Here is a 27567-nt window from a genome sequence, read left to right on the forward strand (position 1 = left end):
GATAGCAAGAAAGATGGCCCTGGTCGCCAGCCTGTTGATAGACCACCAACTCTTCTCTTGACCAGACACCCTGCACGACTCAATCGAGACAACGGGTCCCCCAGCCCAACAGACTGGCATCCGTAATAACCACCATCCATTCTGGCAGTGCTAGACTCATGCCACAAACCAAATTGAGTCTAGCCACCACCGCAGACTGCGCCTTGCTGCCCCTCTCAGAGGTAGTTGTATGTCCAAGTCCTGCATCTGTGGAGACAGTGCGATAGAAGGGCCTGCTGCGGGAGATGCATGTGCGCTCTGACCCACTGCACCACCTCCAACCAAACCGGCCTGGAACCAGAACCTGCAAATAATTGTGGGCCTTGGGGGCACTCTGAAGGACAGGAAATACCAAATTTGACTCTGCAGCTTCCAGATCCTGGGCCAAGGCAGAAAAAAACGTCCCCATCTGGGTGTCAATGCAGACCCCCAAATACTTGAGACAGTACGTTGGAAGATGATGTCTCTTGACAGGGGTTGACCACCCAACCTAGATGCTCAAATAATTGAACCACCCTGGTGGTGGTCTGCTTGCTCTCCTGAAACAATTTGGCTTGAATCAGCCAGTCATCCAGGAAAGGATGAACCAGATTCCTTTCTTCAGGGCTGCAGCCACCATGACCATCACTTACCTTGGAGAAAGTACGAGGCGCCATAGCCAACGCAAAAGGGAGGGTGCAGAATTGAAAACGCTGCCCTCAAACAGCAAGATGTAGGTATCACTGGTGGCTGACGAATGAGAATGTGAAGGTACTCGTCTGAGAGGTCCAAGGCCGTGAGAAATTCCCCAGGCTGCAAAGGCCACTATGACTGACTGAAACGTTTCCATGTGAAAATGGGGCACCTTCAAGGCCCTGTTCACATATCTCAGATCAAGAATGAAATAAAAGGTACCCTCCTTCTTTAGGACCACAAAATAAATGGAATACGCACCAAACCAATGTTCCTCCCAAGGCACCAGAACCACCACCTGCAGCAAAAGCAACCTCTGCAGTGTTGCCTTGATGACTGATCTTCAAGCAAGTCCGACAAAGAGATTCATGAGAAATTGAGAAGAGGGTGTTTGAATTCCAGGGCATAGCTGTCCCGCACCACCTTGATCCGTACTAATTAAGGCCCAACTCTGATGAAAATGATGCATCCTTGCTCCCAAGGCAAGAGAGGAGGGCCCAACTTTGGGAGGTGCGAAACAGTCCTGCGCCAAGAGCACCAGAGTCATGACCCCCTTGCAGGACTGCATCTTCTGGGAAAAAAAACAGAGCACGTTAAGAACTGCTAGGCTTATAGCGCCAAGCATCTCATAGTCAACCTCGGGCTGCCAAAGAATAACCCACACCTTTAGTCCTATCCTTGGGCAACACGGAACCTTGGCATCCCCCAAACCTTTAACCAGCTTATCTAACTCCTCAAAGACCATGAAACCAAGCTTAGCCTTAGAGGCTGCATCCACCATTCAACCATGAAGCCACAACCAAGGCCATGTTCTTGGCTGAAGCTTGAAGCAAATCATAAAGGGCATCTGCCAAGAACAAGGAACCCATCTCCAATTTGGCCACCTCCTGGTCCACCATGACTTGATCGCCAGAAGGGTCATCCTGAACCTCTCCAACCAGTAGAAACAGGCCCTAGCCACCAGACTGCCATACAAGGCCGCCTGCAAGGCCAACACTGAGAGGTCAAAACTCATTTTCAAGAAAAACTCCATTTTCGTATTGAGGATCCTTAAGGGCCACACCACTATCCACTGGAATCATGGTCTTCTTGTTGACACCCATGACCAGGGCATCCACTGTGGGAGGCCACAATGACTCCCTGTCCAAGGCAGGAATAGGATAAAGTTTAGTCAATGCTCTCATCACCTTAGAAGGTGTATCATGCAAGTCCCACTATGCGTGAACCATCTCCTGGAAAATCCTGATTCACAGGGAAAGTCTTCAGAGGCTGTTGAACACCTCAAACCAAGGAGATTCACCTTCCTGTGGGTAATGCCAACACCCACCCCCACCCCTAGAGGCTGCTCCTCAAACTTGAGCACTAACAAAACCAGCAATAAACCTAAGCAAACTTGGAATAGTAGCTTTTTGTTTTTATTTTGAGCAATTCCTTAGATCAAGAACCTATTGGGTAAAAGAGAAGGATAGTAGATAATCTTGGATTTCAGGTTGTGGGGTGCCACAGGGCTCCCCACTTTCTCCACTATTTAACATCTAAGTTCACTCAATGCACTCTTGCTGCTATGCCCTCTCTTTGAAAATCTGACCGAAACACTAGTTTCTCTACAGCACCATAGATGGGCATTTGACATTGTTTAAAATTGAATAAAAATAAAATGAAAATTCTTTGGTTTCTTTGGTTTGGAGATTTGGATAACTCTATGCAAGAATCTTCAGTTGCCAGCTGGAGAAAAATTGGTGATTGAAAACCAGTCCAAAGTTAATAGAGATCATTTTGGATGCTAATTGACCTATGTTGCAGATTAATTCCCTTTATGGGGGTGTTTCAGCTAAATTGCAATACTGTCTACAACTGTTACAAAATACTGCGGTGAGGCTGATTTAGTAGAGGTCGTTTTGATTCAATATCTTTTTTTATGAGATCTCTTTTGCCTAACTATTAACAGGCGGATTAAATACAAGTTGGCTTGTTTGGTTTATATATCACATTACAGCTTTAACTCAGAAGATATTGTGGATCTTTTGATTTTTCCACCCACGTGGCAGAGAAACACTTTTTACGTACTGTACAACTGAGTTTTCTCTTCTAAAAATATTTGCTTAAAACCGCTTCATGAACACTCTTTTCCTTTTCAAGCTGTTAAAATCTGGAATGCTCTTCCCAGGGGAATTAGATATGCACCCTCATACTTTGTGTTTAGAAAAGTACTGAAAACCTCTCTTTTTGAGCTGTAATCTGACCACTATAATGGTACGATTCAAAATGTAATTCCCTCACAGGTGTAGTTCTATCGTTTGTAAACTGCTTTGAATCCCATGGGAGAGACAGCAGTATATAAAACATGTATAGAATAGGAGTTCCGCAAGCTCCACATGGTGACAACTACAAGCTACAGAGAGATCCTCACCCAGAGGAATCTGCTCCCCTCCAAAATCTGGAATAACCAGACCCTCCCTCCTCTAGGTCATTGAGGATCCCCTCAGAAAGCGGAGAAACAAGGTCCTCAAGGTCCTCCTTGCAGTCCAGCCTGGGCCGCTTCGGAAGCTCCAGATCATGGATAGAGCATGGCTAGGCCCACACCGACAAGGAAGACTCTGGAGGATTCTCCCCCTCCCCCCCCCCGACTTCCAGACCCAGTACAGGACACAAATTTCAGGTTAAACTCTGAGGCCCCTCAACTCCTGTCTATCCCCCCACAGCCAAGGCAGAGTGTTCTGGACTTAAGCGTGGCAAGCAGTCTAAGATGGGAAATGGGCCAGCAAATGGCATCCCTTCCCACCAAAATCAAAGCTGCCAAAGTGCTCATACCAGCCTCAGCAGCTGAGCAGGAAAATGCTGCACTGCCCGAAGCCTCCTAAATTGCGCCTTCCGACTCTCGCAGGTATTTTGTTTTTCTCTCTTTTTTTCCCCCCCATGTGAAAACAGTTGCTGCTAAGTGCGGGAAGGCTCTCAAGGCTCCTGGTAGAGACTGGAGCTCAGGCACCAAAGTCCTCCTGGCAGTCAGTATCTGATGAAGGACCCCGACCACCCGGATGTATACGACAGGGGTCACCGTGGCTCCTGAGGGCCAGATCACACCACTCCAACCACACAGGTTCCAACTAGGGGAGCACAGCCAGGAAACAAGCTTCTTTCAGCCTTTATTTACTTATTTAATTTTAAAGGTTACCAAAGAAAAACCAAACCAACCTGTTCCTGTCAGGCCTACCAGACCGGCTGCAGATTGCACGGGCTGCTCGACCACCATCTGCTGGAGACTAAGAACATACTGGCTGACTAAGAGGTAGCATAATGCTATCACAGGTCTCAGAAAACTGTGTTCTCAGTTTCCATCTGCTGGTAGGCATAACCCTTGCATGTGCAGCTGGGCCTGTCTGGAGGGCTGATAAGGAATTTTCAGATTCTGGGTGAGAAAGTCTGCCAAAACATTCTATATACAATAAGTAGCAAAACTGAGGAAACAACAAGTTAAATCAGAAAAACAGCTAGGATTTTGAAGTGCTAGGATTATTGCTACTTTTATATACAATATATGACCCAGCTTCCTTTTTGTCAAATGCATAAGAAATATTTGTTTTGGTTTTACTTGTAAAATTGAACTCTAAGGTTCTAAGAGCTCTATTTCTTTTTTCTTCTAATGTACATATTGCTAAGCATCCTGTTTGGTTTTCTAGCTGGATGTGTAGTATCTTGGGAGAGGGAAAGCACCCAGACTTAGGTTTCTTTGTGTAGTCACTGAGAAGGTGCAGGACTGATTTTCACCACTGCTGAACTAAACCTAAAAATTAAACTAAAATAAAATTAAAACTAAAAACAGAAGGGTATACACTTGTCAGGCTACACACCATTATTTTCACATGTCTCAAGCTGGTTGTGAATTAGAAGTGGCAGAAACTTCCAACGCACAACATTCTCAGATAAGGCAGCAGCTGCAGTTTATATAAATGTCAAGAACTACATCTCTGGCATGTCTTTCAGCCAGTTTACTTTGATTTTATTGAAATTTTAAAAGCTTTATTCAGTTTTATTTGGAGGAAAAGCTTAGTTAATATTCCAGTGACATAAATCCTCTTACTTATGTGAAAATCTTTCACACACCCACTCTGCATTTTTCAGTAAAAATACAAGTTATTTAAAAAAAAAAAAAAAAAAAAAGGCAGAACACCTCTTTAGTGTAAATTCCAATAGGTTTTTTTTTTTTTAAGCATTAGGTGGCATATAACCATTTAAGAGGAATACCTTTGGCGGTGCCAGAAACACACTTTTACACACACTAAATACACTGATCCCAAGGCTGCCCTTAAATATCTTCCCAATCGACAACCTCCAGAGGTAATTAAGGAGATTAGGTCAGTGGCAAAGAGCCTCCTGAATCTCAGTCCAGGTTTTTCGGTGTTTGGGCCCTGCCAAAACCACATGAAGAAAGAAGAGAAGATGTAAAATGGTACCTGTAAGAGTTGCTGCTTGAGCTTTTGAATCTCTGACAGGCTGAGTTCGCTGAATAAGTCCGAGGCCACGCTTGGCCCAGGCCGGCACACATTGCTGTTACGGGGTGTGGACATTCGAATATCCCCATTTAGTTTGCCATAGCCACTATCAAATTCCTCCTCATTCAGCTCATCCAGATTAGCCTGCAGATTACCTATGGAGTCACAGGTGCTAAGAAAACCTGACAGCTCCCGGCGCAACTCATTCTTTTGCTCTCGCTCACACTTCAGTGTCTCCAGGGCATCCTCTAACTGTCGCTCCAAGATCTCCTTCAACTGGCTCGTTTCCATCAGCTGTCCATTAAGGATCTCAATTTCCTCCTCCTTCCTTTTGAGTTCATGTTTCAGTCCTTCAAATTCCACCTGAAACATAAATGGCCTAAAATGAAAACAGCGTATTTGCTTTTCTGAAGCATAAAAGGGGAGGAGCAGAAAACTACCTATGATCCAGACAACACACAAAAAACAAAGAACTGGATGGCTCAACTGTGACAAAAAATAGAGCTTACTGCTTTACTATAGATCTAAATTCAAATGCAGACTAAATGTGGTTGAAAATCATTTGCTAAAATGTCCAAGAAACTTGATTTTCTTATTTCTTGATATACTGCCTAGTGAAATACTATCTAAACAGTTTACAATAAATGATAAAATATAGATGTAAGAGTAGGCATTGAAAAGAAATTACATACATATTTAGTATGGCAGAAGGGAATGTAAGAATAGATGTTAATATGCATTCCTTAGTCAATCAGGTCTACAACTATGGAGATGTTCACCTGCGTAAAAGTGTTTGCTAGCTGTTTATTCAAGAACAAAGGCCACTGAATATTGTCCCTCCCTCATGCTGCAGGGAAAGCAAAGTTACTCACCGGTAAGGGGAGTTTTGTGGACAACAGTGGAATGGAGCTACATTTGGACAATGTCACTTTCACCACCCTTGCCCAGGTCTGAACTGTTGCTCTCTGATTATGCTCAGGAGACCTTTACAGCATGAGCATTCAAGGTTGATGCTACATTGGTGTAAGCAACTTGCCTCAACCAATACCATAAAACTTATGGATGCCAACACACTTGGCAGGTGGGAATATGTCACTCTATTCCCCCTGATTTCAATGGAGAACCCCCATTACAGGTAAGAAACTTTTCTCAGTGGACAAAGTGGGGAATGGATCCACACCAAAGCAGGTCTTGCTGTAATTTTAGCCCAGTCATGTAGAATAAGGTGGACAGTCAGACAAAAAGATGAGCACAGACTGTCCAAAAATACTGCAATTAAAGGAAACAAAATCTCAACTATAATGTCTGGTGAAAAGTATGGACAGATAATGTCTGGTGAAAAGTATGGACAGATGTCCACATAGCTACTTTGCAAATGTCTACAATGGAGGCACATTTGGCACATAAACATATCGTTATGTAAAATTTATAGAGTTTCTCCTGCTTTTGCATAACAAAATCAATGTAGTCAGCAATCAAGCTAGATAAGCTTTGATTGGCTATTGCTCAAGCCAAAGTATTAGGGTCATATGAAACTAACCACCAAGCCCTTTCTTGTTTCTTGGGTACCTCAGATATAAAATATATAGCTTCAGCAGCGTTAGTGTGGGGTTTGGAGAAAAAACTGTCGATACACAGACGGAATTCTGAAACTCTCCAGTACAAATCCAGGATGAGTATGTATCACCACTTTGTCTAAAGAATTGACTATAGGGAAAAATGACAAACTAGGGCCTGAAGACCACTAATGCTTCTGGTAGAGGTGATAGCTACTAAGAACAAAGCCAACCAGGAGAGGTGTCAAAGTGAGGCCTGGGCATTGGTTTGAAGAGTCCTAGGGTTAACTGAATAAGAACTGTGTTCAAAGTCCCACAGTGGAGCAGGTTGCTTCACTGGCACTTTCATGTTGGTCCTCATGAACCTAGCCATGGACAGGGGGCAAGTCAAGACAGGTTGCTTTTTGAGAAGTTCATGATACAGAGCCGTTGCTAATAAGTGTAATCAAACTGAGTTGGAGTTCAAAAAATGAAATGAATACTCTAACAGGAGAAATATGGGGCAAATAATTGAGTTTGGGGGATCAATGAGAGCAACTTATGTAAAAACACTTCCATTTTGAATAGTATGAACTTGTTGCTTGCCTTCTGGAAGCCTGAATTATACCAAGTACAACTGCTAATACTGGCAAGGTGTCTATTAATCAGCTTTCAATATTCACACTGTCACGACAGGGATTCCAGATCAGAGTACAACAAATGCCCTTTTTGCTACATCAGAGGGTTTGTCTGAAGTGGAGGGAATAGTAGAGGCATCTCAATAGCCTGGATCCGGTTGGTCTCTTGGAACAAAAGATGGTACATTTCTTGCAGTTCTATGTCATGGTTGATTACGGGAGTGCTCCACTGGATAGTGTGGTCATCCAGGGACTATTAATGGTGTTATACATGCCAACTTAGTGTCCAGTAATCGGTTCTTTGCCAGAAGATACTTTGCATGGAACTGAGCTCCTATTCAAAGCAAAGAAATTCTCTCTCGACTGTCTTGTAGCACAGCATAAGGAATCCTGTGCCCCCCTATTCCAGAACCTGTGGGATGTCCAAAAGCAATCCCCATTAAGGGCGGGACCAAGTCACTGGTGCCTGTAGCACAGAAAAAACAAATACCGCTTTGGAACAAGCTGCAACGTCCACTCTAAATGCCTAGCAAAGGTATGGAGAGTTGACCAAATTGTGGCCTTACAGATATTTTCTTACGAAACCAAATGTGACTCAACCCAAAAGGACGCTACACACCTGGTCGAATGTGCCTTTAAAGGAGCTGGCCGACCAAGTGGCCTCCTTCAACCATCTGGCAATAATAGGCCTAGGTGCCATCAGGCCCTGCTTCTGTTTGCTGAAGACAAAGCCTGTCCAATCGTCTGAATTCACTGGCAACCTCCAAAATACTAGAGAAACACACATCTCATATCCAAGAGTCATCTCTATGAAAGGAAGAAGTTCTACTGACTAATGTGAAACGAAGCTACCATTTTACTACTACTACTAATTTCTATAGCGCTACTAGACATACACAGCACTGTACACATTATATGCAGGTACATTCTCTGTCCCTAGAGAGCTCACAATCTAAGTTTTTGTAAGTGGGGCAATGGTGTGTCAAGTGACTTGCCCAAGGTCACAAGGAGCTGAAATGGGACTCGAACCCAGGTTGCCAGGATCAAAGCCTGCTACACTAACCATTAGGCCACTTCTCCACTCCACTTTTCAAGAGAAAGAAACTGCCCTGATTGAAAGAGGCAGGAGTTAAGACAAGGGTCGCAACAGGAAAGGGCCTGAAGTTCAGAAACTCAAAGCACAGATGCAACTACCACTAACAATACCATCTTCAATGTAAGGTCCTTAAGGGAGGAATTTTTAACAGCTCAAATGGCACTTTTTGGAATGAACGAGACCCATTTTGAGATTCTACTCCAGACAGATGGGATGAATGGGAGGCTGTAGATGCCCCACCCCTTAAAAAAAAAACTGCAAATGGCCTCTGAAGCATGCCAGTGCTGCTACCTGAACCTTCAGCGTCGACAAACTCTTTTCCAGGCCAGATCGGAGATAGGCCAATATGTGTGTCACCAAAGCTGCAAAAAGGGGAAATGCCTACCTCTGCACATCAGTTTTCAAATGTTCTCCAAACTCTGGTGTAAGCAGAAGAGGTAGAGCACTTCCTAGCTTGCAAAGTAGTAATGACAATAACTCTTCCATCTTAAACATGTCCCCTCAATGGCCAAGCCGTAAGATGAAATGAAAATGGATCTTCCATCAGCACCGGCCCTTGTCACAGCAAGGAAGTGGTTGGCCATCCAGAAAATGAACTAAGTGTGTACTATGGCCTCCTTGGCCAATCTGGGGCCAACAGAATAACCCACCCTGGGTGTAGGGCTATCCATCTGAGAAATCTGTCCACCAGTTTTATTTTGTAAACCGCAAAGAACTGTGGACAGTGCCGTAAGTAAATAAGGACCTCTTTAACCAAACCATGCTAGCAATTCCCACACAGCAATGCCAATGAAGTCCATTCAAAGTGAATGGGCTTTGTCGGCACTGCTGTGCCAGGAATTGCTAGTACAGATGAGTAAAAGGAGCCCTAAATAAGCAAGTAAGCCATGGCAGAAAGACATACAGCAGCTTGTCTTTTGGCCATGCCTTCAGAAGAGTGTCGAGGCCTTGAGTTACAGTCCTTGCGATGGCTGAAGAACTTGGATACTTGGCATTCTTGCTGGTAGCCATTGTCCAGAAGAGGCGCTCTCAACTGTTGCACTATCATCTGAAATGCCTAATCCAACAGCTCCCACTCCCCTGGGTCTAAGGAGTTTCTGCTGAGAAAATCCGCCTGCACATTCAGGGAGCCTGCAATGTGAGCCGCTGACAAGCACAGAAGATGCCTCTTTGCTTAATTCATGAGTAATGCTGCCTCCGCTGCCAAAAGGCGGCTGTTGAATCCCCCCGCTTGTTGACATACGCAACCACAGTGGCATCGTCAGAAGCGGTGCAAACATCTTCAATGAATAGTGGATTGCCTGAGTGGTTGATGGACCATTTTGTTTCTGTCCAAGACCAGGTCCCTTGTGCCAGGTGTGACTGAATGCTCTCTCCCCACCCCCCCCCCCCCAGTCTGAGAGGCCCCTTTGCCTAGATTCTTCACCGACAACCACAATAAATAAAAATCACATGCTGAGTATGGCAGACAAATGTTGTAGCTCTGGGGAACTGGACTAGTGACTGCTGCAATGGTCTCATATGGTCTTACGTCCAAGGAACCACCTCCATCGATGCCGTCATTGAACCTAACACTTGAGAGCATAGTCCGAAGGTTGGGGATGGCTCTGATGCAGGAGATGAAGAATTTTCAGCTGTTTCTGCTGTGGAAGAAGTATCCTGACTGTGTTGAAAAGGACTCCCCTACATACTCCTCCTCAGTTGAAGCGGGTCTGCTTTTCTCAAAATTGATCACCCAGCACAACAACTGAAAAACATGAAAGACCTCCACCATCACAGCTTTGCTTTCTACAAAGGAAAATGCTCAAATTAACCAGTCACCAAGATACAGGTGAACTCGGATGCCCTGCTGATGCAGAAAGGTTGTCACTACTACCATTATCTTAGAAAAGGTTCTTGGAGCCACTGCCAGACTGAAGGGTGTTATCACAACTGGAAGTGGTGGCAGAGAACTGCAAACCACAGAAACTGTTGACGAGGAGGCCAAATTGGAAAATGCAGATAAGCTTCTGAGATCTAAGGCTGTAAGATATTCCCTTGTGTTAACTAAGGCTATTACAGAGAGTAAGGTTTAGACCCTTTAGGTCCAACATAGGTTGAAAGGTTCCCTCTTTCTTCGGAATGATGAAATAAATGTCCCCACCCCTGCTCTTTGTGGGGAACCAGAACAATAGCCTCTAGGGAAAGTAAGGAATCCATACTGCCCTGCAGAAGAACCTGGAGCCCTCAACTGAAAGGACAGCCATAGACTCTGAAATCAGAGTGCCCGGCTCCTGTTTATGAAAAGGTGCAGAACCCTTGGATCATCACCTTCCCCAGGAGGCAGCTCCCCTTCTTCCTCTCATGCACCTCCTGCAGGTCTAGTCGGGAGCACTTAGGAGTAGTCTGACTAGAAAGGGACAGGTTCAGGGAACAGCCAGCTTGTCTCTACATTAACAGATAAGCCTGGTGAAGTAACAGGACACATTCTGGAGAAAAAACAACCCCCAAATCCTGAGACCAGCCTGTCTGCCCAAAAACTGAAGAAGGCTGTGCAGGAAAAGCCACAGCATGATCTTCCCTGTGCTTCTACCCCTGCAAAATAGCCGCCACTCCCGTGGTTTGCCGAGAAGTGGAGAACTGTGCCTGAGAAATGACCCTTGCAATGACGCTGTAGGCTACAAAAAATATGGAGCAGCCCTTTCCCTGGGAGTATCCAATGCCTCCGAGGGCCCTGGCTTACAGGCTGACAATGCCCAGAGAACTGACTATGCATTCTGCAGGAGCTGCCATTACTTGGCACTGCTGTTGCTCTCCTCAACAGCCCAAATACCGACGGTGCTCCCCACCTTGGATAACCACCCAACTTCAGAGCCGACGGTTCAAAGAACAAAACAGTCACTTACCCCCACTGACTGTTCTATCCCATGCCACTTCCTTCACCTCCCAGCAAGGAAGAATTTGGCCAATTCACTCACTCCACTCCATTACAAGCAGCAGAACTGCTGAAGCACTCTTTTTTTTTTTTTTTAAAAGGTAGCTATTATTCAAGTGTCCTGTGTCTGGTCTACACAGGAGCAGGTGGTGGGACTGTGAGATTCAGGAGACGGAGACCTCCAGGTATGAACATCTGATGAGCAAGACCACTACAGTGTTCAATGGGGAGCTAGCTAAGTCAACCAGGAGCTGCAAGCCATGACCATCCACCTGCTGGAGATAGAAAATGTTGAAAAGCAAGCTGCGGAGCCTCACAAGCTCATACACACCTAGCTTCAGTGTTTTCTATCTATCTCCACCTGCTAGTCAACAGGCATAACTACCCACAGGTTCTGGAATAGTGGGAAGGATGCTATGAGAGGGAGGCTGAATGCTTCCTGGACCATAGAGCAGGGGTGGGCAACTTTTATACATAGAGGGCTGCATGAATGTCACTACCATCTCTGGCAGACCACAACATTACATGATGACAGAATCAGAAATGCAAAGCGCCATAAAAGTTTCTCATCACAGAAGACCAAACAAAAAACTTAAGAAAACTGCTAAGAGTGACAATTCTGAATATATTTATGAGGAGTGGCCTAGTGGTTAGGGTGGTGGACTTTGGTCCTGGGGAACTGAGGAACTGAGTTTGATTCCCACTTCAGGCACAGGCAGCTCCTTATGACTCTGGGCAAGTCACTTAACCCTCCATTGCCCCATGTAAGCTGCATTGAGCCTGCCACGAGTGGGAAAGCGCGGGGTACAAATGTAACAAAAAAAAAAACAAAACAAAAAAAAACACACACAACAACAACAACAACAATAGTATTTAAAAGTTGCCAACACTCTGGTTAATGACTTTCTGTGTCTACTTCTCATGGGCTGCATAAAATTTGCTAGCAGGACGCATTTGGCTTGCAGGCCACAGACTGCCCACCCCTGCCATAAAGGGTCTTATGGCCCAATCTCTCTTCAAATTTGCCCTCAAAACAGCAATGCCCTAAGACAGAACTAAGACACCTTCTGCATCAGGATTGGCTACCCTTCAGCAATACTAGGGACTCTGCTTCCCTCAGCTGTACAAGGTCCCTGTACTAGGGCCCCCAAGAATAATTTGGAGCCACCAGCACAACCTGTTCTAGATGACTGTCTTTTAGATGACCTTGCCTATCAGGAGCCATAGCATCTATACCTGCTGACCTACACTTTGCTGCAGCTGAAAAATTGTGATCTTTGGGCATTCTTGGCATTGCCACAGCTGATCTTGCTCTATGTTGTACACTGCAAGTGAAGGCCTCGCTCATTAGACTCCACTCTCCTGGATCCAAGGTGTTTCGCTGAGAAAGTCTACTTGAACGTTGTCCACTCCAGTTACATGTGCTGCTGGTAAAATTGCCATGTGTGTCTGACCTAACACATTAGCATTTACACTTCTTCCAAACAATAGCTGACTCCTGGTGCCGCCTTACCAATTGACATACCACTGCTGCTACAATAACCAAAAACTTGTACTGCCTTGCCTTATCACACCAGCAGCAGGAAGGCTAGTCATACGGTCCTAATCTACAAACAATTAATGTGCTATACCACCTCTTGTTTCAACCAGCACCACTAAGCCACTTCACCTAGGCAGTGTGCATCCAGCTGCTCAGGCTGGTGTCTGGTGATTCCAGAACCTAGTTTGGTGAGTCTAGAGCCGTTCCTTGCCTCAGACTGGACAAGCACAACCACCACACAAGGCTGGAAATCTCCAGCCCCTTCTTCTAGGTGAACATCTGGATAGCGAGACTTCTGTAATAAGCAATGTGAGCCCTGGCCCACAGAACCAGCTCCACCATGCATCTCCAGAAGCCATCTCATGCCTTGGGCCTTGATGCTTTGAGACTATTCCTGACTTGCACCTCTAGCTCCTGCCTCTTCTCCTCAGTCATCCATATGAATAGGGATGTACCAAGACCCCTAAACTTCAAGGCTGTCATCACCTTTGAGAATATCCTTGGTGCTGTGGCCAAACTGAGCAGGTGTGCTTGAAACTGAAAATAGTGTCCCAGCACTACGTAGCAAAGAGTATCTGTGAATATCTGTTCTTTGTTCACATTTGAAATGTCGTAAGTAGGCCCACAGAAGACAAACAAATATGAATGAAGTGTGGTAGACCTTGAATGATTTTCAGAAAACTGTTTGTGAATAGCTACCTAAAGAGAGACAAAGCAATAGGGCCAGAAATACATCAGAGGGTACTGACCGAAAGAGAAAATCCGAAGGCTCTACTGTCCGACCTTTTCAATGCTTCCTTAAGACTTGGGAGTTTAAGGAAGCAGAATTAAAAGAGGTTGATAATTACAGGCTGGTTAGTCTGTGGTGAGTAAATTCATGGAAATGCTGCCAAAACAAAGGATAGTGAGGTTTCTGGAATCCAATGTACTATACGACCCAAGACAGAATGGTTTTATTAGAGGTGGAGTCTTGCAAAACAATCTTATTAATTTCTTTGACTGAGTGACAAGACAATTGGACCAAGGAAGAGTACTAGATATGATGTACTTAGATTTTAACAGAGCCTGTGACACGGTTCCACATAGGCAAATTATAAACTGAGTGCCCTTGGTAAGGGAACTAAAATAGCTGGCTGGGTTAGAAGCTGGTTGAGTGGAAGGAAAAGAGAAGTGGTAGACGGAGTTCACTCTGAGGAAAGGTATGCTTATCAGTGGTGTGCCACAGCATTGAATCCTTGGACCAGCTCTTAAAATCTTTGCGAGTGATACTATGGAAAGGATGTCTGAGGATAAGAAACATAAAAATAGCCATACTGGGAAAGACCAATGTCCACCTAGCCCCCTGTCCTGCTTCCAACAGTGGCCAAGCTAGGTCACAACTAACTAGCAGAAACCCAAATCATGGCAACACTCTAGGCTACCAATCCCAGGGCAAACAGTTGCTTCCCATGTTTGTCTCAATAGCAAACTATGGACTTTTCCTCCAGGAATTTGTCCAAACTTTTTCGCTAACCACTGTTACCACATCCTCTGGCAACGAGTTCCAGAGCTTAACTATTCTTTGAGTGAAAAAATATTTCCTCCTATTTGTTTTAAAAGTTTTTCTTTTTTTTTTTTTAAATTTGTTTATTGTATTTTGACATAACAGTTACATCTTCACTTATCCGCAACAATCAACTTATGCATAACATATACATCTCTTTTTCCATAACAATATTTGTTGATAAACTCTTAACAGTCTTTTATCCCATTATTCCCCTCCCCCTTTCTTACTATGGTGTTTACATGTTTCTCTCATCTGTTCATAAGATTGCCAAATTTGTTGAAACTTATGCAAGTGGCCTTTTCTCAATGCGGTCAGTTTCGCCATCTGATGTAAATAGTCAAGTTTCTGCTCTACTGCTTTAACATGCGGCATCTCTATCTGTTTCCATGCCCTTGCCACTGTCATTTTGGCTGCTGCAAAAATCAGACTAGCCATTTTGTGTTGGTGTATCTTACATTTTCCCGGCCGGAAGTGTAAAAGACAGTATTCCGGCCGATTTGGATATTCTACCTTTGTAACTTGATAAACCAGTGCTCGGATTTGGGTCCAAAATGCTTGCATCTTGGGGCATTCCCACCATATATGCATAAATGTACCTCTGTTACCACACTCCCTCCAGCAGTCCGGTGATATCTTATGGTATATTTTTTGTAGTCTAACTGGTGTATAATACCACCAGTACCATATTTTATAACCATTTTCTGCCACCGACTGCGTGATGGAGGCTTTCAGCAAGTACCTAAGTCCCTTCATCCATCCTTCCCTAGTGAAGGTCTGTTGCAAGGCCCCTTCCCATCGTCTAATATAATGATCTTGTGGGTTGGACATCTTTAATAATGCTTTATATAACCGTGATACCCCCCCTCTACCCCCTCCTCCCTTAATTGCTCTTTCTAGTGTTGTTTCTGTAAGTTCTAGTTCTTCCCCTGCCCGTCTTTTTATGTAGTTTCGTAAGCTATGATAATATGCCATATCTCGTTCTTCCAAGTCATATTCCTCTTTTAATTCTTCAAAAGTTTTTATGTCTCCATTATTCCATATCTGGCCCAGCATATATAGTCCCTTACGGGCCCAAATTTTATATACATTATCTGTTTCTCCTAATGGAAATCCCGGAGCCCCACAAATAGCCATTTGTAGAAAGTATTTCCTCTCCGGAAACACCTTTCGTCGTATCCGCAACCATGTCTCCAGTAAGAGACCAATACCCACTGGTATCTTTTTTATTAGTGTCATAATTTCAGTTCCCTTTTTCCAAAGTATATTTCCTATGTAGCGGGTACCCATCCATGATCGTTCCCAATGTAACCATTTTTTTGTGTTTCTAGGAGTCCATTCCGCCAATATTCTGAGTTGAGCTGCCTGATAGTATAATTGGAAATTTGGTACTCCCATTCCCCCCTCTACGGGTAATTGAAACATCATATTTCTCTTTACCCTGGGTGGTCGCTTCCTCCAGATGTAGGCAAACATTTTCCTATTTAATTGTTGAAAGAACCTTTGTGGAACAGGTATCGGGATGGCCATGAACAAATATAGTATCTTTGGTAGGAGTATCATTTTTATAGCATGGATTCTTCCCAGCCATGATATAGTAAGTCCTTCCCATCTTTCTATTTCCTCAAATAATTCTTTAACTTTTTGGGGGTAGTTTGCTTGATATAGTCCTCCTATTTCCGGTGTGATCTGAATCCCTAGGTATCGAATTGACTTATTTGCCCAAGTAAACGGAAACTTATCTGTTATCTCCTGCACTTCTCTAGTTGGTGTTGTAAGATTTAATATTTCTGATTTACTTATATTGATTTTAAATCCTGAGACCCTTCCATATTTTGACATTACCGTCATTGTTTCTTGTATTGATTGTGATGGGTGAGTTAATGTTAACAAAACATCATCGGCAAAGAGCATTATTTTATGTTCTCTTTGCCCCCGTATTATTCCCCTTATATCTTTATTTTCCCGTATTATCATAGCTAGGGGTTCGATTGATAGTGCAAATAATAATGGTGAAATTGCACATCCTTGTCTTGTGCCTCTGTGCAGCTCTAATATATTAGTATATGTCCCATTTATCTTTAATACCGCCATCGGCTTCATATATAATAGTCGCAGCCATGTCATAAATCGGCCCTCTATACCTATTTGGCGTATTACTGTAAATAGAAACTCCCAATCCACACGATCAAATGCTTTTTCCGCATCGATCGAGAATATTAATGTTGGTATTTTTTCCTCCTGCACTTGTTGTATAATATGTAATAGTGTCCGAGTATTATCATGTGCTTGACGCCCCCTAATGAAGCCAGTCTGGTCCTCATGTATCAGTCTAGGCATTACCTCCTGTAGGCGGCGTGCCATTATTTTAGTAAAGATCTTATAGTCCGTGTTCAGGAGAGATATTGGCCGGTAAGAACCACATTGTAGTGGGTCTTTCCCTGGCTTTAAAAGTAGAGTCACTTCCGCCATCCTCCATGAGTATGGCAACTCTTGTGCCCCCTCGAAAGCATTAATAGCTTTCAATAGTACAGGGGCTAGAATTTTTGCAAATTTTTTATAAAATCTCGTAGGGAAGCCATCCGGTCCGGGTGATTTATTATTTGGCAGATCTGCTATTGCTTCTTCTATCTCTTCTAATGTTATGGCCATTGATAGCGCTTCCTGCTCCCTTCCTGAGACTCTCACCATCCCCAGGTCTTGTATGTATTGTTCCATTTCTTCCCTTGATATCTCAAATTCTGTTTGATATAGTTGATTATAGAAATCCCAAAATACGCCTACTATTCCCTCTGTTTGTGTTATTAGTTCTCCTGAAGTGTTGTGTATTCCATGTATATAATTGCGTTGCGCCTGTTTTTTAAGCTTATTAGCCAGCAGCCTACTTGTTTTATTTCCGAATTCATAGTATTCTTGCTGTACTTGTTCTAACTGTCCGGCTATTTCCGTTAGTTGTATATCATTGAGTTGAATTTTAAGTTGACGTATTTCTTCTGCTTTTTTACTTTCTGTTGGGTCTTTTTTATGAATTCCCTCTAGTTTCGTTATTTGTTTCCGTAAATTAGTTTCAGCCTCCATTCTTTTCCTATTGATATAAGCTTGTTTTGCTATACATTGTCCCCTAATTACTACTTTCAGACCCTCCCATAAGCTTGCCGGTTTAACCTCTTCATTGTCATTGAACTGTATGTATTCTTTTATATTATTTTCTATTTCTAGGACATTCTGCGGGTCCATCAATAATGTTTCATTTAGGCGCCAGCTTCTGTTCCTTATCTTCCTTCCTTCTCCCACCACCTCCATTAGCACCATCGAGTGATCTGACCAGCTACATTGTTCTATTTCTACTAGTTTGACCTTATTACTCAGTCCTCTGCTTCCTAGCCAGTAATCAATTCGTGAATAAGTGTTATGTTTAGGGGAGAAAAAGGAATAGTCTCTCTCTGTCCCATGCCTCTCTCTCCATATGTCTACTAAATCCCATCGAGTCATCCAGTTTATAAGGGCTTTCCTGTCTGCTTTAGCATATTCTACCCTCCCTCCTGAGTTGTCCAATTTAGGATCTATCGTGAGATTAAGATCACCTCCCACCATTAATTCTCCTTGTACATTCTCCTTTATCACCTTTTCTACTGTATCTAAAAATTCTCTTTGCCCCACGTTAGGAGCATACATGCATATTAGAGTATATTGTTTATTGTATAGGGACACTACCATCAATATGTATCGCCCTCTTTTATCTTTCACCGTGGTATGTACTTGCCATGGGAGGGAGCTCGATAAAGCTATCAGAACCCCCTGCGTTTTTTTATTTTCCCTATTTGAAGCACAATGTATAATTGAATACCTTGCATGTTTCATCAGATGCTCATAATTTCTTCTCAGGTGGGTCTCCTGGAGAAATACTACATCCGATTTTTGTCGGATCATTTCTCTAAACACCTGCCTACGCTTCTGCGGCGTATTAAGGCCTCTTACATTTAGTGTTATACATTTAAACATTTTACAACTTGTAATAATAAACCTTCAACATATTTAACACCATATTGTAACCTCATAGCATTCTGTCCCCCTTTGTTCCCCCCCTCCCCCTCCTGTATTCTTCCCCTATTGCTTAGTTTCCCCCCATTTCCCCCTCTAAGCTTCCCTCCCCCCCCCCCACTCCCTTCCCCAAATCCAGAGCATTCGTTTCATCTCCAATAAAGAAAAGAAGGAGATTAAAACGGTGCTTTGTAGAGAGAGTGTGACCCTTCTGCCCTTCTTTAGCTAGTTTTTGTCCTTTTTGATTCTCCTTTCCCGGTCTTTATATAGTTTTAACATTTCCCTCTGTGCATTCCCCTTATCTACTCATCCCCTCCCTTCGCTTAATTGGATCTTCCCAGCTCTCATTTCCCCTGGTAGATTATGCCCCTTCATGCAAACTCTTATCTCTAACCATATCAACCATTGAATAATTCAGTTCGCATCATTACCCTTGGCATTTATGTTCAAGTTAGGCGTCCAGCTGATTGCTGGCGTTGCAGGCGTTTGCGGCCAACTCGCTGCCATTTCGGGTAGTTTCTCATGTTCGTTTGGGGATGTCTCGCTTCTATATCCATGGAGGATGATGCTGGGATATCCTCAGGCAGCACTTCCCTTGCTTCTTTTAGCGTTTTCACCTGGTGTTGTCTTCCATCTTTATAAAATATCAGGGCAAATGGATGCCTCCATCTATATTGGAGTCCCATCTCCCTTAATCTCCTGGTTACCGGCTTCAGGTCTGCTCTCCTCCTCAATGTTGCTGCCGCCAAGTCTTGGTATATCTCAATTTTGTATGTATCCCATTTAAAATCTTGTTTTTGGCGTGCTGCTTGAAGAATTCGTTCCTTTAATTTATAATCCCGAAAACATGCTATCATATCTTTGGGAAGGTTGTTTCTTGTGGCCCCAAGGGCTCTATGGGCTCTATCCAATATTACTTGTTCAGGTTCCAGGGGCTGCTCAGGAGTTGCCACCAATGCACTGACTATCTGTTGTATCACCTTCTCCGTTTCTTGGTAGGTGGGAGTTTCCGGTAGACCCCTAAATCGGAGGTTACTCCGTCGACTGCGATTTTCCAAATCTTCAATCTTATCAGCTAGTGCTTCATGTCCCAAGTCTATTTCATGTACTCTCCGATCCAGGGCCCCCATGTTCTCTCCCTGTTCTTCTAATCTGGTCTCTGTTTCCTCCACTCTGTGACCAAGCTCTTTTATTTCGCTTCTGAGGTCTGCCCCCATCTTGGCTAAATCAGCCCGCATCGCTTTTAGGTCAGAGCGGATTTCATTTAGCAGAGTTCTCAATTCTGGGAGGGATTCCTCCTCCTGATTCAGTTGGTCCGGCGTCGGGAACATATCTTCAGCAGAGGGGTTGCGTTTTCGATCCCCGCTGGCTACCAATTCCTCTCCGCTGGCCGCCATATTGCTCTGCCTCGTGCTTCCCGCATATGCAAACTGGGAGAGGCTTGGCGTCGCGGTGTTAGGCTCCATCGCTTTTATTTTGGCTTTGTTGTTTTTCAGTCGTACTATTAGGTCCGCTTTCCCGTTTTCTATAGCGGAGCCGATGGATGTTTCTCTAGCCACTACACCTCCACTTCCTCGCCGCGCCCAATGCAATTTTTCGCAGGTCACTGCTGGCGGTGAATCCGCGTCGGTTTCCTTTTATCCGCCTCTTCAGATGTTCTGTGCCCTCCGATGTGTGTTTTTAAATTTTGCTTACGGTAGGGAATCTTTCTATTTTCGCTATGGGCAAACGGGAGCTCAGCATTTATGCTTCCATTGCTCCCGTGACATCACTTCCTCCCCCTTAAAAGTTTTTCCATGTAATTTCACAGAGAGTGTCCCCTGGTCTTTGTATTTTTTGAAGGAGTGAAAAATTGATTCAGTTTTACCTACTCTACTCATGAATTTGTAGACTTCCATCATATCCCCCATCAGATGTCCTTTTTCCAAGCTGAAGAGCCCTAACCTCTTTAGCCTTTCCTCATATGGGAGGAGTTCCATCCCCTTTACCATTTTCGTTGCTCTTCTTTGAACCTTTTCTAATTCTGCTGTATATTTTTTTGAGATATGGCAACTAGAACTAAACATAATGCTCAATGAAACTGCACCATAGAGAGATACAGAGGCATTATAATATTCTTGGTCTTAATCTGCATCCCTTTCCCAATAATTCCTACCATCCTGTTTGCTTTTTTTTACCGCAACTGCACACCAGGCAGATTTCAGCGTATTGTCTACAACAACACCTAGATTGTTTTCTTGAGTGCCAACTCCTAAAGTGGACCCCGGCATCAGGTAACTAGGATTTGGATTATTCTTCTCAATGTACATCTCTTTGAATTTGTCCACATAATTTCATCTGCCAATTGCCTAGTCTTCCAGTTTCCTAAGGTCTTCCTGCAAATTTTCACAATCCGTATGTGTCTTGACAACTTCAAACAGTTCTGTGACATCTGCAAATGTAATCACCTCTTGTTCCTATTTCCAGACCATTTACAAATATGTTAAATAGAACTGGTCCAAGTAGAGATCCCTGCGGCACTCCACTATTCACCCTCCTCCATTAATAAAAATGGCCATTCAATCCTACCCTCAGTTTTCTGTCCAATAACCAATTCCTAATCCACAGAAGGCCATTGCATCCTATCCCATGATTTAATTTTCTCAGTCTCGTGAGGAAATTTGTCAAAAGCTTTCTGACAATCTAGATATCACCGGCTCACCTTTATCCACATGTTTATGCATGCCTTCAAAGAAATTAAGCAAAATGGCGAGGCAAGACTTCCCTTGGCTGAATCCATGCTTGTCTATATGGATAGCATGAGAAATCTGGTGAAGCTTGAAAAACGGTCTAAAATTTGATAACTAAGATGTAATGCTTAAAAAGAAAAATGTACGGTCAGGCATGTGGGCTGAAAAAACCTGAGGGAGCGGCACATTATAGGGGGTGAAGTACTTCTGCACACAAACAAAGAGCAGGACATGGGGTGAGATCATATATGATGGTCTTAAGTTAGCCCAATGGAACTATAATCTCCCTTTCCCTGCTGGCCATTCCTCTCTCTATGCTCCCAAGTATCCTTCTGGTTTTTGCCATCATCTTTTCTACTTTTGTATAGTCTCTGGTGAAACCCCATTTAGAGTACCATGTACAATTCTGGAAATCTCATCTTGAAAAACAGTCAGTCCAAAAGGCAGCTACTAAATTGGTCAGTGTTCTCTGTCAAAACGTATGGGGAAAGATCTCAATATATGTGTACTTTGGAAGAAAAGGTGTGAGAAAGGAGATATGAGAGAGACATTTAAATACCTCTGTGGCAGAAGGCAAGTCTCTTTCAACTCTGGAGTAAGGGGGTGTAGAATGAAAGTGAAAGGGGATAGGACTTGAAAGTAATCCAAGGAAATACTTCTTTATGGAAAGGGTAGTGGATGCGTGGAGCAGTCTCCTGGTAGAGACAAACACAGACAATCTGAATCCAAGGAAGCATGGGACAAGCACACAGGATAAGGAAAAGGAAGAGATAGTAGATAGCATGGATGAGCAGACTGGATGGGCCATATGGTCTTTATGTGCGTATCTCTGAAACAGAATATATGACTAACCTTCTGTCAAGTAGAGAATTCTTAACATCCCTACTTGCCAGACAGCTACTATGACAGACCTCAGCATTTCTTTCTGAAACTGGAAATTCAGTGTGTTCTGTTAATTTGGACAGAATGTGCCTTCTTTCTTGGGCACCACAAATTCAAAGGAGTATCTGCCCATTCCCCAATCAGGCCACAGAATTGGAGTGACTGCTTTTGTCCAGCAACAACCTGGCCACTGCTGTCTTGGCTAGAGACCTGCAGGGCAAGCAAATTCCAGCAGTCTTCTGGTATCACCTCGAAACCCATTTCTACTGGAGATTGGCTCAGATGTGTCGTACATACTACGGTGGGTGGAACCAGAGACTGGACTCCAAACTCTCACTGTGTATTCCAATCACTAATACTAGTGTCCCCGTGCAAGTTTCTCAGCCACTTCTTCAGACACCCCAAAAGGACTGCCTCCCTTGTCCATAATTTACTGACCCTTCCAAACTGGTACTATTTTTTTAATTCCCTGAAGAGCCCCTAGCTGACAGATCAGAGTGACACTTTGGGGTCATCATTTGCCAGCCTAGGGAACTTAGATTCCCCCAGGTCCTTGACGAGCTTCTCCAAGTCATCTCCAAAAAGCAGCCTGCCCTTGAAGGGCAGCTTAATGAGACAAATCAAGTCCATATCCCCCACCCAACTCCAAAGTCACATTATAGGGGGTGGAACCGGTGGAAATTAGTAGAGCCATACTCTTAACCAAGGCTCTAATCAGATCATACAGGGTGTCTACTAGATAGGCCGTATCCATCGCAAGCTACACCAGAACAGTGACCTGTGTGAACCTGAAAAAAAGGAGACCTCTGGCAGCTTCTCCACACAACAAAGTGTGTGTGTGTGTGGGGGGGGGGGGGGGGGGGGGGGGGGGGGGGGCACATAACCTCCATAAATTGCTACTACAAGGCCAGGGATACCACCTCAAGGACTGCTTCAGATAGAACCTCTATCTCAAGGGTTGGCAACCACAGTCTGAGGGCCACAGCCCAGTCGGGTTTTCAAGGTTTCTGCAACAAACAGGCACGAGATTGATCTGCATGTACTTCTTCCATTGTATGTGTCACAAAATGCCTAGCCATCCACCTAGGCTACCCCACAGCAACTGCGAGGGTCTATCCCCAGCATAGCTCAGTTCTGCCTGCACCTGCCACTTGTGTTCTACACTAGCACCCTCCTCCCACCGACTGGGTCACAACCGCCTCTGGGCGAGTCTCCCGCTCCCAAATTATCCCCAGTGATTTCTAGGTTACTGGAGGCCACACTTCCTTTGGTCCCACAGTTCCCAGAAAGCACTCACAGACCCAACACACAAACCACCAGAATTCTTAGTCAGTCCAGAAAAGCAGAGGTAATAAACTGAAAGTCTTTATTGTTAGGACAAAAAATTAGAACAATGAACAGAAAAGGTGCAATCAGCAAACAGTAACAAGTAACTGCAATATAGATTATAAAGCTAGACACCTGTATACTATCTAAATAGTACCTGGGGAGATCAGGGCATATTAACTGTTCACAGAGCCTCAGCAGAGATCCTTTTCTTTTTTCTCCCTGGCTAAGACTGGATCAAAAATCAGTACATTCTAGATTAAATTGAGCTCCTGGGCCAATCAGAGCCCAGAACAGCAAGTTTTAAAAACAGCTGGTCACATCACCGCAGGTTACCTCTTATCTGTGCTAACTAAAGAAGGAACGGTCAGTTCTCTGTAACAGCTTTAAACATAAACATGCGCTACCTGCTGGCCACGCTAGAGAAATACACTTCAAGAAATAATACAGTTTTACAGGCTTAAACCCACTGTTTTGTCACAGTATGCAAATAGATCTTGTGACTGGGTTACGGTCCTCAAAGACTGTGGTTACCCACCCCTGCTCTATCCGGTAGTCTTGTGGCTCCTTAAGTGATGCATTCCCTTCCACTGGAATTGTACTCTTGTGAGTCTAAGCTTCTCTTTCATCAGAACCGGATCTCTCATCAGGAACATTTTACTCTAAGACCCAAATCTGGGATCTGCCACTCCACTGCAATCATATCCTTGATCACCCTTTGCACAGAGATAGATCTTGTCAGCTTCAGGCTCTCCAGACTGCTTTGCTTCTGCAAGGCAGTTTTTCCCATAACCTAGGTTCTGTTGCTGAAATAATAGAGCACAACTCCTCCTCTCTACATGCATACCATTTGGCATCCTCACCAGGCAGTACATCTTCCTCATCAGCCAGATCCTCCCCAAAATCCACCCAGAGCTCCTCCAAAAGGTTCAGTGAGTCCCCTGACCCCAGGGATCCCGTGTAATCTTAACTCTTGGGCTTTTAGATAAAGCGTCTTAGACTCCAAAGGCCCCTCCCATAGGAAGATTCTAGAGCCCAGTCATTCCACCTGCCCTCTGAGACAAAAGGCCTGGTGCATCAGTTAAATAAATTCCAGGGTAAACCCTAGAGCCATTGCAACAGCCTTCATTTTACCGCCACCCAAGATAAGGCCTCCAGGAGCTCAGCACCACCCAGAGCATCCACAGATGCAGGCTGGCCCAAAAATAACAGAAGTTCCTGGCAAAAAAAAATGTTCCTCACCTGAACCAGGCCTCTCCCCTCCTTACCTATATAGCAGCTCTCCACCATCTCCTGCTGCCTCTGGAAACTATGCTAAGGCCTTACCAACATTCCTCCATGCAAAATGTGGCACTGGTGGCCTGGCACAGAAGGCAAAAGTAGAGACTAATAGACGATTCACCACTGGAGACGTGAGTCCAACAGTCTTTATTATATCAAAGATAACGACCCAACTGGTGGCCTGGCAACACCCTGGCTGCGCTCAACCTAGGCAGTTATCCCTTTGCAGTAATTTCAGTGTTTCACTTAGCAAAGCACTGAACCTTGAACTAGGGCTTTTCCTTCCCTGAAGACTCAGCCCTGTACCCCCCTCCCCCAACCTAGCTGCTTAACAAAGCTGTTCTGCATTGTAGGTAAGCCTCTGCAACTTATCTCCTTGCTTTTTAATTTGTTTTTGTTGTTGCCTGAATCCAGGCACTCCTGCTCCCTTCTATAAGTAGGGGAAAGGGACCAAAGCTCCTGGATCAATGCCCTTGGAGGGGAGGGGGGACGCTGGACCACTAGGTTTAGCAACCCCAGCCATCCTTTGCCCATGTTCCTTAAGAAATACTCCAATAACTCCCCTGGGAACAGCTCTTTAAAAAAAAAAAATGGGGGGGGGGAGGCAATTGCCTCCTAACCTACCAGGCTGGTTCCAGATGGCACAGACTAATTCACCTGCTGGAGACAGAAATACAGGCTGATCGTAGACAGCACAGTATGCTCTATAGTAGGGGTGCTCACAGTCAGTCCTCAAGGTCAGCAACCTAGTCGTGTTTTCAGGATTTCCCCAATGAATATGTATGAGATCTATTTGCATGCTCTGACTCCATTATATGTAAACAGATCTCATGCGTATTCATTGGGGAAGTCCAGAAAACCCAACTGGGTTGCAGAGCTCGAGGACTAAAAGTGAGCACCCATGCTCTATAAGGTGAGGGTTTCGAGCAAGAGGTTCTCAGTTTCCATTTGCTAGCAGGACTAGTCTGTTGTTCCTCTTCATACCTCCAAACACCAAAGTGAGGAGACACAAGGAGGATATCAAGAAGTCTTTATTCCTAAAAACCATGACGACTTCTTGATATCCTTCTTGTGTCTACCTCACTTTGTTGTTTGCTGCTCACGTTTGCATGAAGGGCTTTTCCTCCTCTCATCTTGCTGGGGCAAAGAGGAATACATACCTCCTCCACAGGTTTCACCCTGCTCTGTATAATACCCTCATGACAGAGGTAATCTGGTACTGTACCTGGTTTTGCCTCAGGACCGAAACTTGTTTGATTAAAGAGATATTTTCTTCCTCCAGTTCAGTAAAGTCTTGGAGCTGCTGCACTTCTCTGACCTTGCACTGCTTGATTTCCTCTCGGAGTTGTGATTTTTCTGTTTCTAGTCCTTTGCATTCCTGAGAAGAAAAGAAACGGCATACCATGGTGATAATGTACACTCGCTGCAAAGAGTGCATGTTAAAAGCCCTTGTTCCACATATTCAAAGAAAACATTCCTTTCTTCCTTAATATTAAAAAAGGAGGCAGCTTATAAAAAGACAAAAGCAGCAGTAAGTATTGCAAATCTGGACATAATCAATTTCTATTTGATTGATAAAACAAGTTTATAGGATGTCAATATCTAGATCATACCTACTAAATTTGTTGATACATTTGTACATCTGTGTGTTTGATTTATGTTTAACATGAAAAGGCTTGTTTAATAAGCTTCTGTAATGTGGTGAAAGAGGGGGTGGTGGACCTAAAGAATGAACAAACTATCACACAAAATCAAAATAGCGAGTTTACCACTCCCCCTCCCAAAAAAAAACCCACCACAAAACACACGGGTTCTCCACAGCCCTTAGGCTAATGCACACACATTCCTGGTGGCATTACCTGAACCGGACCTCTGCTCAGATGCTCAGTACAGTAGTTCTTCACTGGGTATGACTACCATCTCCCACACTAACATGAGTCAGAGTAATGACCAAGCTAAGCATCTTCAGTTTTCAACTTCTTAGAGGGGTGAGAGTTGGGATAGCATGAGAACCTTGTTATAGGTTTGCAACCTCACTTTCTCCTTAAACCCATTAATGCAGCTACACCAAGGTGATTTCAAAGCTCAGTGTTACTTATAACAATAACTTTTATGGCTAGCTACCTGTGCATCAGATGCAGGCAAAAAGGTTCTGTAGTACGGATTGATCAAAGACACTATGAGGCATATTTTCAAAGCACTTAGCCTTTCAAAGTTCCATAGAAACCTATGGAACTTTGGAAGGCTAAGTGCTTTGAAAATATGCCTCTATGAGGCTCATTTTCAAAGCACTTAGCCTCCCAAAGTTCCATAGAAACCTATGGAACTTAGCCTCCCAAAGTGCTTTGAAAATATGCCTCTATGTGACCTAGAAGGCATTTCCGGACAAAAATGTCTGATGAAAAGGTATGAAAAGAAGTCCATGTAGCCATCTTGGAAGTTTCAGACAGAAACTGGCCACAATTTGAGTTCCATGACAAAATATCCTCAGAAAAAAATGTCATGCTACAATATTAAAAGAACTGACAATATTGTGCTGTTGTGTTTATAATTACTTTCCTGTATTTTTTTATGAACCTTTTTAAATTTCTTTTTTGGATGTTCTTAAATCACTTTTCTGGACTTCTGTAATATGTATTTGTATATGTATGTTGTGGATATATTAACCACTTGTGATCAATATACATGATGTCTGCAATTTCTGACTATCTAACTCAGCTGTCCAATCTGTGAGAAATCATACCTATTCATTTATGAATAATGAGTCTGTGGGATTTTGATGTTATAGATTTTAATGTTATAAATTTATATGTGACCATATTTTTTAATGTCATCTGGTTC

General features: G+C 43.8%; 1 protein-coding gene across 5 annotated transcripts in view; it reads right to left on the bottom strand.

The window, feature by feature from the left end:
- LOC115463520 (protein bicaudal D homolog 2-like) overlaps window positions 1-27567 on the bottom strand; it is a 160564-nt gene that overhangs the window by 81687 nt on the left and 51310 nt on the right. For all 5 annotated transcript variants that reach the window (XM_030194106.1, XM_030194107.1, XM_030194105.1 and 2 more), the window contains 2 exons: window positions 25952-26104; window positions 5163-5564 (listed from right to left, as the gene is read on the bottom strand). In XM_030194106.1, coding sequence (XP_030049966.1) covers window positions 5163-5564; window positions 25952-26104 — 555 coding nt within the window. The remainder of the gene's footprint in view (window positions 1-5162; window positions 5565-25951; window positions 26105-27567) is intronic.

The sequence above is a fragment of the Microcaecilia unicolor genome, chromosome 2, assembly GCF_901765095.1.
Source record: "Microcaecilia unicolor chromosome 2, aMicUni1.1, whole genome shotgun sequence".
Taxonomy (NCBI): domain Eukaryota; kingdom Metazoa; phylum Chordata; class Amphibia; order Gymnophiona; family Siphonopidae; genus Microcaecilia; species Microcaecilia unicolor.